Source organism: Diplotaxodon limnothrissa, linkage group LG22 (genome assembly GCF_057381915.1).
Source record: "Diplotaxodon limnothrissa isolate DT_005_m linkage group LG22, D_limnothrissa_male_GT1.1, whole genome shotgun sequence".
Classification (NCBI taxonomy): domain Eukaryota; kingdom Metazoa; phylum Chordata; class Actinopteri; order Cichliformes; family Cichlidae; genus Diplotaxodon; species Diplotaxodon limnothrissa.
Window position 1 is genome coordinate 19,166,959 of NC_140616.1, and position 19,801 is coordinate 19,186,759.

Sequence of the window (19,801 nt, forward strand, 5' to 3'; positions counted from 1 at the left end):
AATAAAGTGCTGTGGCTGGACTGATGAGGTCACATTTCTATATCATCCTGACTCTGTTTCCTCTGAACTCGATGATGATGATGATGATGGTCATGATGATGATCATGCTAATGGCATTAGATGGAGCTGAGATGAGACAAGACACCAGGAAATAAAGCTCAGCGTAGGAGGACAGCCAAACGTACCACACACCCAGACATAAACAGTCTTGATCAGTGCACTGTGGAAAAGTCCAGAGTTTAGAAATAAGAGACTGATGGCAAGCAAGTAAAGGATTTACATAAAGCATATTGATTGGTATGATCAATCAGGATATTGGCTTTTAGATCAAAAGGGCATTGGTGTTACTAGGAGACTAAAATGATCATGCAGTAAAAGAAGAGCAGCTTACAATGCACAAATTATACCATTTTTCACACTATTAAGCAAATGAAGGATCCCCAATGTAAGACTTAGGCGCCCCCTCCTGTTTAAATACCCTCATTACACATCTTCAACAGTAAATTCTGTCTATTCAGGCCTTACAACAGCTGACTTACTCTTAGAAACCTGTGCAATAAAAAAAAGAGAATAGTGTTCGTTTTTACCTTAATCACAGAAGACAAATGTTATCATTTCAGAATGTGGGAAAACAGCAAAATTATCAAAAACAAATACAGATTGTTAATTAAGTAATAAAACGGACAACTACTTATTTCAGCTTTGTAAATAATCGCAGCAAGAGCCCCTCCACTCTATTCAAGTGTCCCAGTAAATCAGTGGCACAGCAGCAGTGCCCTGAATGTGAAGCAGCTAAATGGGATTCAGCTGTCGTTTATTATTTTTACACCCGTGCTTTTCCTGCAGCATCAAGTCAAATAAACAAATCAGAACCCAACTAATTACAGCCCAGAAATCAAACTAGTTTTCACAGACACACAGCACTCCTCTCTTTTTAAGTCTTCAGACAGCTAACATCTCGCTGTGATGTAGCCACTTGCATGCAGGCAATAACTGCCAATGTGTTATTGTTCAGGAGCTGAACAAGCCATTTTGTACTCAAAGTTATTCATATCTCCCCCCCCCCTTTCAAATTCAATGAAACATATCCATCATCCACACCGGGCCTTAAAATTAAATTTAGCTTTCATCTCTGCGGTGCTGAATGCATAATTTATACGGGCTGACGCCTTCGCCTTCGCCGGGCCTATTTTTTTGCCCCCAACATTCAGACACGCAGAAGCAGGTTCCATGATCTTTAATAAAAGGCACATGTACAGCCATAGTGAGATGAGTGAGTCCACTGGCATAGAGACAAAGCATTAAAACACAGAAATACAGGAAGTAGAGGTCAGGAGGAGAGAGATCTATCTGCTTTACAGTAGAATCTACTTAAGTAACGTTGCTTCGCTTTCCTTCAAGTAAGTCTAACACTAATATGTCACCCTTGTTAGGTAAAACACCACCTCTCTACACACACACACACACACAAACACGCACACACACGCACACCATCCATCACCACCTGAAGTCTGACCTTCAGAAAAAGCCTCTTGAGACGGCTGCTGATCTCTGAGCAGATGAATGAAGAAGTCCTGATCGCCCTGAGACTCTCTGAGGCTAACCCTGCTGCACAGATTTGGGGTGCGAGGGGGGGGATCGGGTGTAGCGACAACAGGAACTCACTCATGCTCCTGCTGAATCCCAGCACACACTTATACACTGTTCCTAGAAGTTCCTATGTGTCAGTCAGTTTGTGGTAATTTATTTAAACCCAGTGTGATCTAGTTAAAAAGCAAAGGTTCACCTGATTTATAACACAAACACACAAAAATAACAAAAACAACAAGTTAACACAAAAAAAACCTCCAGAAATGCACAATGAGAACTACACTGATCCTGTGATAATCCATCTACTAGAAGACATTTCCTTTTAGAGATGCAAATAACAAATAAAGACGATAATTGACCAAAAATTAACTGACACACTGTGAACCCCTAGGGGACTTTCTTTTTGGGGGGGGGCTTTGAAGGTCTTGTGGTGGTCCTGCCTTGCTAGTAATGTCCTCTAAGCTTATACTGCTCACCTGGAGACACGTTTGCAAATAATCTCACAGTTTGGATCTGTCTACACTCACTCACTCATGTATGCACTACACAGGTGGCCGTTCACACGCTAAAACCCAACTAAAGAAAGAAAAAGTTCAGGGGTACTTAAATACTCGGGGTTAAGAGAAAATTAAAATGGTATTAGTGTTGAAGGTTAAATATAACCCCCAGCTGCAGGAATAAGTCGAAGAACTAAAACACATGCACGCAGCCAGGCCGTCTCTCCTCTTGATGAAATGCAGACCGGGGGGGTGGTGGAGGTGGGATGATGAGCTTCGCGGGGAAACTCAGGCGTACAGTGTGTAGAGGGAGGAGAAAAGACAACACAGACTAACACACACACACTCCTTCACGTGCTCCAGCTCAGCAGAGTCGGTCGCTCTGTTTTCACATTATCACGCGTCTTTGGGACACCTGAACAGGTGAGCAGAGTTGCGGCTGTGCTCCGGGGTCCCTGCCACACAACTCTGTTTCCCTCTCACCCATGCACACACACATGCGCACACAACAGCCACACCTGTTTCGGTTGGTGTGTGTGCTACCTTTGGCTGTGGGTGTCAGGAACTGAAAGGTCATTCACGAACCACAGGTACACACCAACATTTGGGAACTTCCCCCCGCCCCCTCCCGCTCCTCCACTGCTGCCGACATTCCCACCCGTGCCTTCGCAGGCTCCACCCCCGCCATCACAATCTCATATCAATGCCCACCCATCTCTATAGCAACTCACAGCTTTCTCGGGCAAGGGGTCTCACTATCTTTTAAAAGCAAAAGGAGGTATGTGTAATTAGTGGTGTGTGTGTGTGTGTGTGTGTGTGTGTGTGTAGAAGCGTGTACCCTGTGTGAAGGTGTGTGTTCATGTATTTGTTTTTGTGTTAAGAGGTATCAATGGTTCTGCGGTGTCTCTCTTTAATCATCACATCCTCTCTCTGACCCCTCACCCCCACCCCACCCCTGCTCCATCTTCCTCCTCCTTCTCTCGCTCCTCTTTATTTTTGGACTTGGAAGATGAACAGGCGCAGGTTGATGTTTTTGGCAGCCAGCAGTTTGTTGCACTCCACCGAGTCGGAGATGGGCAGCGGGACGTAGTCGGTCTCGTTGGTGTCGTTGCTGAAGGAGTGGTGGTGGATAACCGGCTTGATCCACACATCGTCGTAGGGGCCCTTCAATAGCAGGAAGGAGCACTCCAGGACCGAGTTTACCTGTGGAGACACATCCAGGTTAGAGCAGGGGGCCGGCTCCAGCTCGTGAGCTCAAATTTTACAGTGAAAACTCATCTGAAAATCTCTGAACTTTGATCAGTCGGTTGGCGAGAATAAGCAACTTCAAAGTATCGCTGACATACACATTTATCATCGGAAATGCCCATGGGCTCTTCTATTACCTCAAATTTTCTTCTCCATAACTGAATTCCTCGCCCTCATAATGCAATAACTGGTGGTAATTTTAGATATTGCTGCTTTTTTCACAAAAAAGAGAAAATGTAAAAAAATGACACATAAAAACACTCTTGGTCTGTTCAGGCATGTCTCACTGTAACTGTAAAGGCAGCCATAATGCTGTGAAAATGTGCACATGTGTGGGGAGAAGCCATTTTTTAAGCCTTATTTTATGAGACTGTATGCATGCAATCCCAGTGACCACTGACACTGAAGTTACCGCAGCTTCTCTGTGCATTTAGACAGGGGTCTTGGGGTTGTTAACCTGCCTTATTTCTAACCTTTTGGTTAGTCTCTTCTAACCAAAAGTCTTTTAAAACTAAATAAATGTAGACTTCCCTTGAAGTTTTAAATAACAATCATTGTGTGTACAACCAATCTGCCTAAACCCGTAACGCTCTTTTCTTGGCTCTCATCTTTCAGAAACCATTTGAATTTTCTATGCAGCCCAAAATGGTTGACGAGTTTCAGTAATGTGAAGCGCACATGGTAACGTCTGTGTTCAAACAGAAGTACCTTGAGAATACTCTAATCTACCATGATAAACCAAATATCCCCTTAGCCTCTTCTTCTCTTCTTTCCAAAACTGTTTGAAATTTGTCTCTTGCACAAATGGTACAAGAGTCACGTTAGAGTCATGGTAACAGAGTTGATTATCTGTCTGTAAAGTCAGTTCCAGGACCTTAAGTGTCTCCAAACCTCTCCATTCAAACCACATCAGGCGAAGAGTGAAATCCAGCAAGCGTGAAGAAACCTAAAAATAAAGTAAGTGGGTAGCGAGTGTACCTTGCTCTTGAGGATGAGCTGGAAGGAGAGGGTGCGCTTGCAGGAGAGGTTGGGGTTGCGCTCGGAGTCGTTCACGCGGGCCTTCAGCACCCACGTCTGGTTGAGGACAGTGAAGCGCGGCGTTTCATAGTACAGACGAGTGATGAAGTCATCAGTGCGGTACGGCCTGAACTGCACCTCTGGGTGGATACACAAATGCAGCATGAATTAGAAAGGAGGAGAAAGGCTGTGATGAGGACAAAAACTGAATTACAGGCACAGATATCACCAAACAATTTTATCCTCTTTTTTATTTTTATTTATTTATTTATTTGGGGGGGGGGGGGGTTACCTGTAAACCCAATCTTCTCGTAACACAGCAGGCTGAAGATGCTGTTGTACAGCTGCATGTCTCTGCGGTGGCTCTGGTCCATCTCTCCCAGTATTCCCATGAGTTCTGTTCCAGTCTTCGTGGGGTGTGAGCACTCACTCTCGTGTGCTGGTAGCTCATGAAAAGGACCCTGCCACGGGCAGCCGATCCTCTTGTACTTACACTGTGTCACCCTGGCAAGATAATGGTGGGGAAACAGCTGAGCGCAAAGGAAGCAAAGGCGTGGGTGTACATAAACGACATCCTTTCCACAGGTCCTTTGTGATAAATGCGTGACACGTGTAGTGATTGGACGTTACAGTCACCAAAGGTATTAATTAATGTGCGCTGGGAACTAAAGAAAATTAATGCTGCACTAAAGATGAGACCCAACCACAAGGAATAAATGCATGTATTCATATTAGCTACATCCTTTATAGCGGTGCTTTTCAGCGAGAACATGTTGACGCGCGCTATTAGTAATGTGAAAGGTACTAGTTAGTCTCTGCAACGAGGCACGCCTAATTGAAGCCATGCTTACATAAGTCAACCTTCTGACTGGAAAGTTTTGGCCTACGCGGACATTTAAAAAGGATTCCCAACAAAAACACCTGTAATCATGCACTGTAATTATGCCGTATTAAACTTCATATCTTAATGAGCAAACGGCCCCGAGGGTACGAGCCAACGTCAGCGCCTCCTCGCGGGAGACCGCCGTCATTTTCTGTGTGACCCGACCAGGGGAAAGAAAAAAAAACAAAAAAAAAATAACACCTGGCGAAACGGCAGTCGTCATAGCAACACTCGCACAGATACCAGTATTCTAAGCAGGGTCACCTATCGCTATAGCAACAACCCCATAGGACTTCATAAGGAGCCATGAGTATCACATACAAGATAATGTGCAGTCTGTAATCATGTTAGTGGTTTTTCTCCTCTGGAGTAGCTGCTTCACCACATTAACCCCGTGTGATCCTGCAGCGCGTCAACACACACACACACACACACACACACACACTATCATGCTACTGTCACATGTCCGTATGTTTACTCTCCTGAGCCCACTTCATTTGATGCTTTCGGGGCCTTTTGTAAGAAAAGTGGCTGGAACTCATTTCTCACTTTCTCTGGCTACAAGTGCTGCAAAACTTGGATAAACTGTCATTCTGTGTGTGTGTGTGTGTGTGTGTGTGTGTGTGTGTGTGTGTGTGTGTGTGTGTGTGTGTGTGTACCTGTCTTGGCACTCCTCTTTCTGGTGTCTCTCTAAGCTGGAGCGGGGGAACTGTTTTAGGCAGAAGGTACAGTCTGTCGGCAGCTCACTGACAGCCTTCTCCACCGCGAGGTTCCTGCAGCACAGGTTCTTGCTGATCTCACACCTACACAAACAGGGAGAAAAAGCATAAATCACACCTCAGGGCAGGGGTATATTTAAGATTTGAGGTATGTAGAATATACTGACGCAAAGTAAAGCCAAGAGCCACTGAGTACTATGTCTTTTGTTGCCAAGCGTACTATAAGGCTGAGTAAAACTAATTAAGGTGTTTTTGTGTTTGTGCAAAAATTCAGATGTCAGACAAACATGCTTCAATAAACCTAATTAAAAATTCAACCGTGAGAATGTTTCTCTTATAAGAGGCCCAGTGCTAACAAGCAAAAGATGAAATATAAAATATTAAGCAGCAAATGTCGCTGGTTATAGTTTTGTTTAGCATGCTTTCTAAACATTTGGATCTACTCCAGCAGCTTCTTCTCACTATAATGACTGTAGATCCATAATAGCTGGGTACACAGGTGGCACTAAACTTTGTATGAACATTGTCACACATACAGCGATTATTAACATCTATATGTTTTCTTTTTTTAAATATTATAAATCCAAATTCTTTTGATCCTCATATATATTATATGTTTGTTTGATCATCTCCCTGCGAATGCGACGTTACATACCCCTTTGCGTTTCTTTCACGAGTCACGTTTAATTTATGTCACCCTTAAGCTTAACTTACTGGTCCCCAAAATCGGGATCCACACTGGCATTTTATTTGCTGGTTTACCTGCAGTTGGGACATGTGGCCTGTTCCTCCTTCAGACGGGAATCAGCCAGAAGGTGGATAAAACAGCCAGCGCACATCAGGTGTCCATTGGTACACTAGTAGGACAAAAACAAGATGCTGACGGGTCAATCAGAAGGTCTGAGGAAAGTGATAAATTATCTTGTGATGTTGTTAAACAGGAAGAAACCTAGAGAATAAATATTGACTTAAATGTGTCAAATATTAATGAAATAACAGATCATATGTTACATGGGTTTATTTAAATAATAAACTGGAACAACTTATAAATATGAAAGAGTGGTCAGTTTAATTTATATTCATATTACAACAAATAATTTAGTGTAAAACCATTCAACACGTTTGCTTAAATGTTTGGTTATTTATAATTTTGGTTAAGTTGTAATACTGAATTGGCTATATCTGCTGAACAGGCTGTCTGCCTCTTTCTGTGAAATATCTGACAGATTATAACTCAAAGAAGAAACTATACTTCTTTTTACATAAATGATGTCATTTTCTGTGTGAAACTGGGCTTAACAAACCTAGCACAATATATCTGGATGCATGTGCAGAATATTATGTATTGAAAGAACATAGCGTTGTGTTTATATTACCGATAAATGTTAAAGATTAACACTGTGTAGTCAGGCATGTAAATGCAGATGACTACCTGGACAATGATTGACTTAGCAAATGTGCTCCTTTGACATTGACAAGAGAAGTTTGGGGTTATTATGTAGAAAGCTGGGGTAAAGATCAAGGAAAGGACAAAAGATTATTCCGATTTAGGTTTTGGGAGTCTTATGAGGGGTTGGGGATGTAGTTTTTCTGTTTCTCTCTTTCTCTCTCTGAGGATAATTCACAGTATTATGTTATAAACTTGAGCCAGTACAGCTGACCACCTGGCCTGGTTGTGTCTGGTCTCTTGGCCTCATGGCTCAATCTGCTGTTGACACTTGGGGCCTTTGTCGGATCCAGTATCAGTATCACTAAAAATAAATGGAGCTGGCCAACACATTCAACAGGTTGACAGTGGGGATTGAGGGCTGGGGACACATGGGCAACTTCTATTATGAGGTTGAGCTGGTGTGCTGATGTTTGTTTGGGGTTGTGGGGTGGGTGGAGGGGGCCAGATTTGTGATTGACAACATGTTTACCTGGTATACAGACGCCTTGGGCAAGTCTAGGCACACGGTGCAGCACAGCACTGAGTACAGTCTCTCCTCCAGCTTCCCTGCCTCTCCCTCGGGTAATTTCACCCTCTTCTTGGGTGGCTCGTCTGGGTTTGGCTCGGGCCCTTCTCGACGTATCGCGACCTCCTCTTGCATGGCTGCGACCCCAGCGACAGCCTCCACAGCTACCCCCACGGCCCCGACCCCTAGGCCGGCCGAGGAGGAGCCAGGGGCGGCCGCAACGCCTACGTCTCGCTCTTCCAGTGAAGACATGACGGTGGCTTTCTTGAAAAGCCTGTTATGTACCTGCCGCGACCAGGCTGAGCCCGAAATACCTGCAGGTTAGCTCGGGGTTAGCTTACCACCTGTCAAGCTAACGGTCAGCTGACAGCAAGCTAACGTGAGCTATGCTAGCGCTTCGGCAGTCAGGAAGGAATGCAGGCCAACGTATTGTTAACGCGACCCTACATTCACAAACTTGTATCTTAACACGCCAATTAATGAATAATAACGACAGCATGTGCACAATGTAATCACGACTATCTGATAAATTAAATGTCGACTTTTTTGGGGGAGGGGGGTGACTTACAGTTAGGCTAGCAGACTATGCGGCTAGCTACGTTGACAAAAACACAGCAGTCCTCTCCCTCTGCCCAGGCAGAACAAAAACAACCCGGGCTCTCTCAGCTGTTGGTGCCCTCTCTCGACGCCGTTACTCGCAATGACAGCGGCTTACAACACCAGCGGGCCCGGCTCGGCTGCTCCCTGCGTCCCTGCTCCGGTACCGGCTGACTGTCCGCGGGACTCGCGGGACGTGTCGGTGATTAAAGCTGCTGCTGGAGACAGTTCCGTTGGGACTTGTCTCTCTAGCTACACAGCCATCTTTGTTTTTTTGGGGGGGTTTTTTCTCCTGTCCGTCTCCCCCCGACTTCACCCCACACAGCCTTTTACGACTCCAGGTCAATTTCGTTAATACTCAGACAGGTTCTCGATTTAGATTACTAGCAGAGACGCAGATATGAAAGTAAATATTTGTCTGTCTCTGCCAGGGCCTCTTATGCGCCAGTAACTACTATAGCACAGCCGTGAATGGGCTGACAGCGGAATGTTTTGTTGTGGCAGATGACTTGGGGTATTTAAAGAGTTTTTAAAGGCGCATGCGTAGTGTGCACCTGTGGGTCAGCGTATGGCAGGGCTTGAAAGGTGACTAAAACCTGATATGCGACGAAATTAGGGTACTACACCAAAGCACACATGCTCTATATAATTTAAACTGTATATATTATAACACCGTGATAACATATTTACTAATAAGACTGCTGTGTAACAAACAAATAAATATAACTTTTATCAAAACCTTTTGACTAAAATAACCTCGTTTCCGGTACTCTGGTACGCCGACTCGATGTTTATATCCCTGCTGCAATCTATCAAACCGGGTTCATCTGATGTTGCTTATTAAGGATACATAAATTATTCAGCCCTAAACATGTAGTGCTCGAATAACTACCACTACGAAGCCATAAGCATTTATAAGCGTTTGCATGTCCTAGATATTTGTTTGAGGAGCACCGAGGGCTGGGAGGGTTTCATATGTAAAGGATGGGGGTGTTATGCCTGTGCTTTGGCTGCTTTGGGTGGGGTGGGCAGGATGTCAGAAGGTCAGCTGTTTGCAGTCAGGAGGGACAGATCTAACCACTCCCACTGGACACACAGATCTGCCTTATTTGGTCTGTGTGGAATGGCCTGCAGCCCCACTCAGCTATGTACACACACTTTACCCAGTAGCCCTATGTGCTCACCCTGTTAGCGGTGTTGGGCAATCTTCATTACTTACTTGAGCTTACCACATACCCATTTGCCACAGATGGCTGTCTGTCATCACACAGGATCAGTAACATAAACTCAAATTTACAGAAGCTGGTTACACCCAACACACTGTATTGCCAACAGAATTTATTTGGACAAATAATATACAAATGTATGTATATTTTTATTTCATGAGCAGATAACAAACTAATGTTGCATGATAAATAAGACAGATTTCTAGGAAAGAACATCTAGTATAAAAGTATATCAAGTATAAAAGGAAGCTGGATCAGCTTCAGCTTACAGCTAAAAATAACTACTAAAACCAGTGGCATACATGACCTTTTACTCTCAAAGTTAACCATAATTTGCAGAAGAAAAAGAAAAAATACCAAAAATTGACTAAAAAATGCATTTTTAATGCACCAGCATGTAAAAAAATCAGAAACTGCGCTTCACTATTTTCCTTTCCATCCTTCTCTCACAGTATTGCACAGACAGTGCTTTGGTCATTACTTGGTCATTACACAACACGGTGATTAGTTTCTGATTGCAGGATAAATGGATTACATACATTTATGAGATGTATCCAGCCTCATTAATCCGACCATATTCATCCCCAGGAGAGTAAAAATCGCTTCATCTGCAGGCCATTGAAGGATTCAGCTGCCAAGAAATCAACAGTATTGTCCGGAACAATGAAATTAATGACCCTGATCTCATCACACAAATGGGAGATTGACAGTAACATCAGGACAGAGTTGGAGGGTGGGCGATGGTGGTGGCATGTGCGTCTGGTTTGTTATGGTTTTGCGGTGCAGAAGTTAAGTTCTGTTGATGCAGAGAGGAAGCAGGGGTGGAGGATGGGTTGGTTGGAGGTGTAGAACCTGTAGGTGTCTGCATTCTGGTCTGTTTTGCTTGTGTCTTAATCTGTGGTAGAAGTTCAGTTTCAGCTGCTGTGGGGGAATCAAGGTGATTGAATTTAGAGTTCAGCAGCTTTGGACTTGGACACTGTGTTTCTCGTCTATCTGTAGAGGCAGCCTCTGGTTTATGTTGACCAGTCGAAGCCTCTGAGGGTGTGTGCTCTCCGTCCTGTGGGGATAAGTGGCTTGCCTCCACTAGATGTTGCTCTGCTGGTTTGTTCTTATCCTGTCCTCTTCCACTGCTCATTGCTGTTTGTCTCTCATCTTGTCTGCCGAGCTCCTTCAGTGCGTTCTCCTCATTGATGGCGCGTTTTCTTGTTTTGTCTGTCAGTGATTCTGTTGTGTTTGTTTTAGGTGGTTTCTGGACTGTTTCTGGTTTTCCTTCAGTGGCTTCTGTGTCTCTCGGAGTTTTGTCTGTGAGCGCCCTCTGCTTGCAAGTTGAAGCCATTGCTTTCACCCAGGGATGCAGGAGGGTCTGCTCTGCTGTCAGCCTCACGGTGGGGTCCGGCTGAAGGAGAGCTCGGATGAGGCCTCTCGCTTCTGCACACGAGTGCACACAGAGAAAAAACACGCTGTAAATATGTGTGTATACACATATTTGCTTTTACACTTTTACACGAGTACTTTTACTTTTACTTGTACACTTATACTTAACTCACCCTCTGATATGGGGTCCCAGTAGGGGGATGGAAAATTAAGCTGTGCCTGCTTTATTAGCTGGAACAGCTCTACCTGGTCACGATTACGACTGCGAAATGGGGGGAAGCCACACACCAGGATATAGAGAATCACACCCAGAGCCCAAACATCCACTGCTACACCATAACCTGACAGTCAAAAAACAAGTACAACTTTTCAGAATAACAAAACGCAACCCAAATTCAGGCAGAGGAGTCACATAAAGTCCTCACCTGTCTCACAGAGGATCTCTGGGGCTACATATGTGGGTGTGCCACATATGGTGAAGACTGGCTCAGTTACAACCATGGCAAGACCAAAGTCTCCCAGCTTCAGCCTGCAGATGCCAGCAGCGACTTGCTCTATCTGAGAAAGGGAGTAGGTGAAATAAAACACAGACGGAGTGAGCCATGGAGGCAAAGTTGGGTTTGAATTTTTTGAGTCTTTGAGGTCATCAAAATATTTATCCCGTTGACATTTTTGTGCATCTTGGAGTTTAAAAAATAATTGCACTTTCTTACTCTACAGACATTATATATAATACTTGTATGATGATCTGACAGCACACTTGTGTTGATGTGGCTGTTTTGGTTTATGAAGTCAGAGAGTGTGTCAAACTCGAGTGTTGGTGGGAGAAAAATTTGAAGAATAGCTGCTATAATCTAAAGTCATTTTGTGGCGGTTCTCCTTCTAACCTCAGTTTGTGTAGCGTACTACAAAGTTCAGTTCTAGGCTCAGTCTTATCTGCTAGACTTAAGATTACTAGACACATAAAGGATCTCAACTACCATCTGCTTTTAGCAGTGTTTTTTTTTTTTTTAAATCTATATTTATCTCTGTTTATTCATTATTATTAAACTGTATCTATTTGCTTTGGGGTTTTGTTTTTTTAATTTTTGTATTCTAACCACAAATCTGGAAAGGTATTAGTTTAACAAATGTTACTTAACATGATGGGCATGCGACAAAACTATGACCGACCTGTTTTGATTTCATAAAAAATATACTTTGTACTTTTATTTGATGTTATGTTTTGCTGTGTGCATGCATGTGTTTTGTTGCAGAAGTATCCTTTCATTTGAGTTATTTTCATTTTGTTTTAGCACGCATGTATTGTGTCACACACTTGCCAACTCATCTATGCACTGCTTTAAACCACTAATATTGACTTATGTTAGGTTTTATGGTGTGGGTGTCTCATTGGTGTAATTATTGATGTTACACAATATGTATGTTGTGAAACATAAATAACATGAGAAGGCAGACTTCTGCTAACTAAGTTAACAAAGTGTTTTTGCCAGGGGCCCAATTGTGTTAATGTTTGTTGTCACCCTCCTTAAGGACCCCTTTTAAGCCAGGGAAAACCCTGAATAGTATTATGTTAAAATGAAAAAAAGAAGCTTGATTACCATTTTTTACACACAAGACCTTGAGAACCCAACAATCATTCTCACTACCCTGAAACCCACCAGGAGGTTCTCTGGCTTGAGGTCTCTGTGGACGATGCTCTTGCAGTGGATATAATTCAGAGCTTCACTCACATCTGACACCATCAGTCCTGCCTCTGCCTCTGAAAACTTTCCCCGGTCACTGATGGCCTCAAACAGATCCCCTCCACTCACCAGCTCCATCACCAGATAGGAGTGAGTGTTTGTGTGGTGGTGAGCGAACAGCCGCACTATGCGAGGGTGACGCAGACTCCCCAGGAGACTCAGCTCATTCTGCATCATGTGCTCTCGACCAATCAGTTTGGTCCGCTCTACTATTTTGATGGCGAGGGTTTGACCATTGTCACGACGGCGGCACTCTCGCACCACCGCAAAGTTCCCGTCTCCAACCACACGTCCAAATTCGTAGCATTGCTCAATGTCTGTCAGGGTGACGTCTCTGCCATCGGTGGGGGGGTCAGAGGTTTCTTTATTCTGTGATTCTTTAAGAGCTTCACCAATGTCTGGAGCTGCACTTTGAATATGGCTCTTCTCCTCATCTCTGCTGATTGGTCGAGGAGATGATGGGTTGTTATAGATATCCGGCTTTATTGCCTCCTGCTCTTTTTGCCTCTTTGACACAGGAGGAAGTGGGACCCTCGCTGATAGCACACTGATCGGTTGTGGACTCTGATGTTTAAGTTTTCTCACTAAGCAGTTTTCACAAAGTGCAGGAGATGGTATGTCTGCATTTCTTGGAACCTCTTCATGTTTAAAAGGATCAATCAGAGAAGGCTGATGCACTCTGACTCCTCCCCTCACATTTAGCCTCTGCAGGTGGTTGGGAAGGTGAACAGATTTTCTGCATGAATTCTTTTTATGAAACTTCTGTGTGTCAGAATTATATTTGTCTGCCTCATGTGTGTCTGTATGTTGAGATGTGTGAGTATTAGTATAAGGCTTGGCATGTGTATTTGTGTCTTGGCATGTCTCTTGGTTAGTCCCACTGCTGTCGGTCCCTTCGCTGTACCCACTGTCAGCCTTGGCTGCTTTATCTGGCGGTGGCCTTAGTCTCTTCTCCCAGGCCCGCTGCGCACTTGATCGGTAATGTGAATGTTCTGGAAATAATTCCTCCAAAGCTTCCTGCACACTGCTCAACTCAGGACGAGCCTTACCAAGAGCCAGGAAGGCGACCTCCCCTCGGAAAAAATCACACACACCCTTAACCTGTGATAGACAGAGACAGTGGTGAAAAAAACACACTCACAGACATCAGATCTGCAGCAAAAATTCTATCAATTTCATAAGGCTGCTAAAATATTTATATTTAATATAAAATCATGTTTTTCTTTTTGATCTTTTCCACCTCTTTTAATTTCATGTACTGTGATTATGTGGCTGTAGCAACCTATATTAAAATGCTCTGGCTAATTATAAAAGCAAAGTTAATAGATTTTGTGCAATGATTTATTTGTCTGAGAAATATACTATCAATGTGCATTATTTTGCTCAACATTGTACAGAGCAAACTGTGAGGGATGCTTCTCAGATTAAACCTGTGAAAAATGTGCAACTTATTGTGAAAAGAAAACATTGAATATCTTTTATTCTTAGCTAAGTTTATATTGGTTCATTTGTCAGTCAGTTGTGGAGTACAGCAAAGCCTAACACGGTCTTGAAGACCTGGAACCCCTAGTCCCAGTCTTTGTCACTTTTACATACACACCATACTGCTTTATGTCCAAATATGTTTTCTCTGTGTCCAAATCAGACCATTCAAAACATTTTTGAACACAAAAGAAAAAAACAACAACTGTGCACCTTGCACAAATGGGGTTTTATAGTTGCACATTTTCCCCCTCAGTCTGAAAGTCTGAAATATGTGCCAAATATAAATAATATTCATATGAGATGATTTGCAAATCTCAGAGCCTTATACAGTATTTTATTAACAGATCTTTTTTTAATTTGATAGCAGCAACACATCTCAAAAGTTGGAAAACTAAGTGGTACTAAAAAGAAACAGCCAGAGGAATAATTTAGAACTTTAGGTTAATTGTGATCAGGTCAGTAACATGGCTCAACCATCTATAACAAAAAATATTAACAAATTACAGAAGAATTTCAGAACAATGTAAAAACACATCATTATCAAATAGTAAAAATTAACCTAAAAATATAAAAACTTTGAATATCCAAACATCTACAGTGCATAACATCGTCAAAAAATTCAGAGAGAAATTCTGGAAAAATCTCTGTGTGCAAGAGGCAGGGCAAAAAAAAATCTGTGTTGGATGTCTTTGATCTTAAAAAATGGTACATTTTCTGAGTTAAAACATTTTATATATTTTCAATGCTCTACTGTAAATAAATGTTCAGTTTATAAAATATGCAAGTCGTTCCATTCTGTTTTTATTTAAATTTTACACAGTTTCCCAGCTTTTTCAGAATTGAGGTTGGAGTAAATGACCACAAATCTCTACATTGAACTGTATACTGAATGTGTGGGGTGCAGGAGGTTAATAGGGGCGCCTTCTGCACATTTTTGCCTGCTCCTTTTTCAAGATAATCTGGTCATGGTTGGGCCTCACCTCTCGTGCATGAGTTGTGTAAAGACGTGTGACTCTAGCTCTGTGCCAGCGAGGAAATCCCAGTGCCTCTGAGATATCCAACAGCAGTTGCTCAAAGGACACCACACCCCTGCGGTTCAACAATACTGTTACCTTGCAAGCCCAGAGACAAAAATCACTGTTAGGTTAGGAAATTCATCCCATCTAAATTATATTCTTAGAAATTGAAAACATCAAATCATCACTTTTAGAAGGGATTTATAAATCATCAATATTGTCTTTAAAGTGGTTAATAAATCAGGTTGATTCTAAGCTATTAATAAGAATCACTTTTAGAGTGTCCCTTCTTTTCTTCTACTAACACTTCCTTTATCTTATTGGGTCTTCTCTTCATTAGATAAACATCTCCAGTGGACTGTATGAGCACTTCTGATGAAGAGTTGCCATGAATCAAGCCATCATTGTGTTGCATTATTATCAAATAGAAAGCATTAAAGTCACCACAGGGGATTTTTTGATATCGTTTTAATCCAAAAATGGTTGTAATAACATGTCTCATAAATAGTCTGTGAGGCACTAGTAAGATTGTGCCTTATTTTAAAGAGCTACCAAAAACAGTCAACATTTAGCTCACCTTCCGTAGTGTGCTTTGGCTACATGGGCGGACAATGGTGACCAGATGAGGCCGCTCAGCGCTCTCCTCTGCATGCCGGGTGTGGAATAGGGGGAGGAGAGGAGGAGGTGGAGGAAGAAAGTGGGACCTGCGAGCATGTTCTGCAGGATGAGGGTGAATGGGCCAGGGCTGGGGGACCCCAACTGGACGTTTCGACATGGGTACAGAAGGACCTGAAGCAAAGGGAGGGGTAGAGGAACAAACACGGAAACCAAGTTGGATTTATGAATGTGTGCTATAACACTGACTGAAGTTGACATGGCTGGTAGATCTCTTGTAGACTTGTATACAATAGAAACTCATAAGTAACACAACACCCGCTCCTCATCCTGTGTGAGTGTGAAAGCAAATCCGGCTGATCAGATTTGAGTGTTTTCCATCCTACAGAGTCCAAAGGCCATTTGAGATTCCTCAAGCACCTTGCCCCGTCGGCTGAATTATTTAGGCTTCCTTAAGTCATGAAAAGCCGTTACAGATATACACACGCCCACACCAACAAAAGCTTGTGTGACCTATTTAGGGCTCAGCAAAATCTGCATGATTAATGAATCATTAGAGACCCACACAGCATCTTTGCCATTTCACTTTCTGGCAATGCGGTGAGACAGAGAGATGTTATCCATTCAGTCAGCAGAGCTGTGGGTTTTATGTTTTGTTTCCACACAAAGAACAACGGACAAAGACACAAGACTTTACCTTCAACATGAGCAGCCCCCCCCCCCCCCCCCCCCCTCCCCCAAATGTGAGCAAACACACACACACTCAAAAAGCTTTTCAGAGTGGACACAGAAAAACACTCATGTCCCATAAAGAGCCAGCTGTGACCAGTCAAAGAAGACTGAATCAGCCTTTTTTCTGTGTGTGTGTGTGTGTGTGTGTGTGTGTGTGTGTGTGTGTGTGTGTGTGTGTGTGTGTGTGTGTGTGTGTGTGTGTGTGTGTGTGTGTGTGTGTTTTGAGCTTAGGCCATATATATTGTGAGGTTAACTATTTTTCATGCCCTTTGCGGGCTAGCCTTTTTCAAAAGAGCCATTTTAGCATGACGTTATAACACAGGTGTTACTAATCTCATTAATTAAGCCCCAAATATATGAGGATATGAATATCAGAGACCATTAATATCAATTAACATAAAAACGTTTTCTAAAGCTTACCTCGTTTCAGAATGGTTTCTATGAAAAAAAGGGTCTTTAAGATTTTAGTTAAATAATATTTGTATTTTTTTAGTAGCTAAAAGCGAATGTTTCCCACCTACTTTTGTAGTTCAAAGTTTTGGCTGAGACACTCAGTTTTAAATTATTTTAGCTGCACGTAAACTCGATTCAGCCCGACCAAAGACTCACCTGACAATCTTAATTTAGCGTTACGCCCCCCTTCGCATCCATACCGTGCTTTCTGTGAGGGAGTCATGTCTTTCGAAACAATAACATTTAACAAAAAACAAAACAAAAAATACAGCGAATTAAATTAAAACACAAATGATAAAAAATATATTCAAAAACCAGCGACTCTTATTTCCTGCTCGGCTTTATTCCTCCATGAGCTACTGCTGTCATACCGCCTCTTAGCTTTCACGTAAAGTAACGGGATGCTCTGAGAGAGGGCCCTGTAGCTACTGTGGTTGCTATGGATACAGGTCAAGTTGAACGGATGGAGAGGGGAAAACACCGGAAGCTCAGCGAGTTTGACGTCAAAATAAAATACTTTGAATCAGTGAGCATTGTGTTGCATCTAGATGTGTGTGTCTCCCGAACTTGATACTTTTAAAAAAATCCACACATATTTATCACGGCAATTAATTACTCTACTGACATATTAAACAAACTAATAGCTCGAGATGGCTAACGATTGTAGCGGGCGCGTGGCTTTATTTTGAGCATTTTTACCGGAAGTATTCAGTTTTGTCTTCAAGACTTGACACCGAGTATTATTGATTTCTTTGAACAGAGTGGACTGATTCTACAGCATACATCTTTGATGACTTTGAAAAGCAAGAATTGGGTTCACAGGTTTGCATTTATTTTGGAATTTCTCTAATCCAGCGGTTCCCAACCTTTTTTGCGCCACGGACCGGTTTATACCCGACAATATTTTCATGGACTGGCCTTTAAGGTGTCGCGGATAAATACAACAAAATAAAAGTAGCGAAAAAAAGAAAATTTATTCATAACACACATGAAAAGACCCAGGAAAACCGAGTAAACGATAAAAACGATAACAAAATAACGCTGAAAACCGATGAAAACTCTGAAAACTATACATTTCACACCTGAGCCTCAACTCTCGCGGCCCGGTACCAAACGACTCACGGACCGGTACCGGTCCGAGGCCTGGGGGTTGGGGACCGCTGCTCTAATCCACACAGGCTCAAATATATACATAAACCTCCACATGTCTGTGAAGGTTCTCAGTCATCCAGGTCATCGTAGTCAAAGGAGCTTTCAAAGAAAAGCGTCTGGACTTCTTTAAGTTGCTTGAAACCTCCACATGTATTTGTGGGTTGGGTTGTGTGTGTGTGTGTGTGTGTGTGTGTGTGTGTGTGTGTGTGTGTGTGTGTGTGTGTGTGTGTGTGTGCGCGCGCGCGCGCCTTAGCAACTTGCACCTAACCTCAGGGGTGAGTTTGGGATCATTAAGGGTTAAAACCCAGACACATTTCTGACAGGCCAACAAAATAGTTAATCTTTTTCAGATTCATATCTTAACCTTAGATTCAGGTCTATATTTTCTCATAAAAAGTCTACCTGTAAGTGATTGTCGCTATTTTATTTATTTCGCAATATTTCCCACAGTCCAGAGACTTTCATGTTTAATTTGATTAAGGTTAAATGGTGATTCTAAATTGGCCAGAGTGTGAATCTCTGCGTTAACCCTGTGATAGATTGGCAACCTGTGCAGAATGTACCGCCTCTTGCCCTATGACAGCTGGGATAGGCTCCAGCTTCAGCCATGACCTTGAACTGGATAAGTGGAAGAAAATGGATGGATAGATAGGATTTGGTTGATCTAGTGGTTAAAAACACAGCATGGGCCTTATTGCTGGTTTAAATCCACATCAGCGGCATTCACTGTGTGCCATTGCGCTCTCTTTTGCCCTTGTTTTCTTACTTTACTCTTTGTATATTTGGATTGACAGTCCTAGAAGATGATGACTTCATGGCTTAGAGGTTTAAAACAGTGAACATGTAAGAGAAGAGCCAAGTTTTTTTTAATATCGAGGAGCTATGCTTGAATGTCTTTGCCAGTTTCGTCCTCCATTCATCTTCAAAATTCTCAGAAAAGAGAGAACATGAACTGACTCGTCTGTGCTTAAAGCCAGCTACTGTCCTTGTGAAATCACTTTATGTTTCAACCACAGAATGAGGGAGAAAAATGAATCCCCAAACAAAGCCTTTTATATCACAAAGACTGGAGATATGGTGACAATTCACAGTGACGGAGGGGGAGAGGAGCTGCCAGTCTCAAGGGGGTTACCAGAGTTTCACAGATGGAATTTAACACACATACACAATGAAACACACAGTTTGTAGTTGATCTTTAGATACGCTGCCCCCGCCCCCACCCCCCACACACAACTCTGTCTCCCAGGATACCGTTGATATTGGATCAGGAAGCATCAACTTCTGTTCCGGCTCCTGATCCTGGACGCACCACTGAAACGTAACAGTGCGTGTGTTTTCTCAAAGAGAGGACAAAAGCTCAGATGACTGCTAGGACTATATTTATTATTTATTTTGCCTTTATATCAGGAGGAATACCAGCTTTTTTAATATTTATTGTTATTTTATACACTTTAACTTCAGAGTACTTCAGCAGGGAGCTCAGAAGAGCCGTACCTG

At 42.7% G+C, this 19,801-nt stretch overlaps 2 protein-coding genes across 2 annotated transcripts; both read right to left on the reverse strand.

Annotated features, from left to right (window-relative positions):
• Positions 1 to 264: 264 nt before the first annotated feature.
• Positions 265 to 8,986, reverse strand: zftraf1 (zinc finger TRAF-type and ring finger containing 1). The gene is made up of 7 exons (XM_085346674.1): positions 8,478 to 8,986; positions 7,874 to 8,223; positions 6,717 to 6,811; positions 5,895 to 6,038; positions 4,645 to 4,856; positions 4,314 to 4,492; positions 265 to 3,290 (listed from the first exon to the last, which is right to left on the reverse strand). Exons 2-7 carry the CDS (start codon positions 8,159 to 8,161, stop codon positions 3,078 to 3,080), a joined length of 1,131 nt encoding a protein of 376 aa, XP_085202800.1. The 5' UTR covers positions 8,162 to 8,223; positions 8,478 to 8,986; the 3' UTR covers positions 265 to 3,077.
• Positions 8,987 to 10,447: 1,461 nt separating this feature from the next.
• dclk3 (doublecortin-like kinase 3) lies at positions 10,448 to 17,375 on the reverse strand. Its single transcript, XM_085346850.1, has 7 exons — positions 17,309 to 17,375; positions 15,930 to 16,141; positions 15,317 to 15,448; positions 12,768 to 13,952; positions 11,532 to 11,664; positions 11,280 to 11,447; positions 10,448 to 11,160 (listed from the first exon to the last, which is right to left on the reverse strand). Exons 1-7 carry the CDS (start codon positions 17,373 to 17,375, stop codon positions 10,448 to 10,450), a joined length of 2,610 nt encoding a protein of 869 aa, XP_085202976.1.
• Positions 17,376 to 19,801: the final 2,426 nt, after the last annotated feature.

Excerpts from the sequence above, each read along its gene's own strand:
- zftraf1 (XM_085346674.1), bottom strand. The coding sequence starts at position 8,161 with ATGTCTTCACTGGAAGAGCGAGACGTAGGCGTTGCGGCCGCCCCTGGC. Across the intron at positions 6,812-7,873 it reads CCAAGGCGTCTGTATACCAG|TGTACCAATGGACACCTGAT; the intron begins GTAAACATGTTG and ends TTGTCCTACTAG. Across the intron at positions 6,039-6,716 it reads GCCACATGTCCCAACTGCAG|GTGTGAGATCAGCAAGAACC; the intron begins GTAAACCAGCAA and ends CTGTTTGTGTAG.
- dclk3 (XM_085346850.1), bottom strand. The coding sequence starts at position 17,375 with ATGACTCCCTCACAGAAAGCACGGTATGGATGCGAAGGGGGGCGTAAC. Across the intron at positions 11,665-12,767 it reads TCAAGCCAGAGAACCTCCTG|ATAGAGCAAGTCGCTGCTGG; the intron begins GTGGGTTTCAGG and ends TCCCTTTCTCAG. Across the intron at positions 11,161-11,279 it reads CTGGGACCCCATATCAGAGG|AAGCGAGAGGCCTCATCCGA; the intron begins GTGAGTTAAGTA and ends ACTCGTGTGCAG.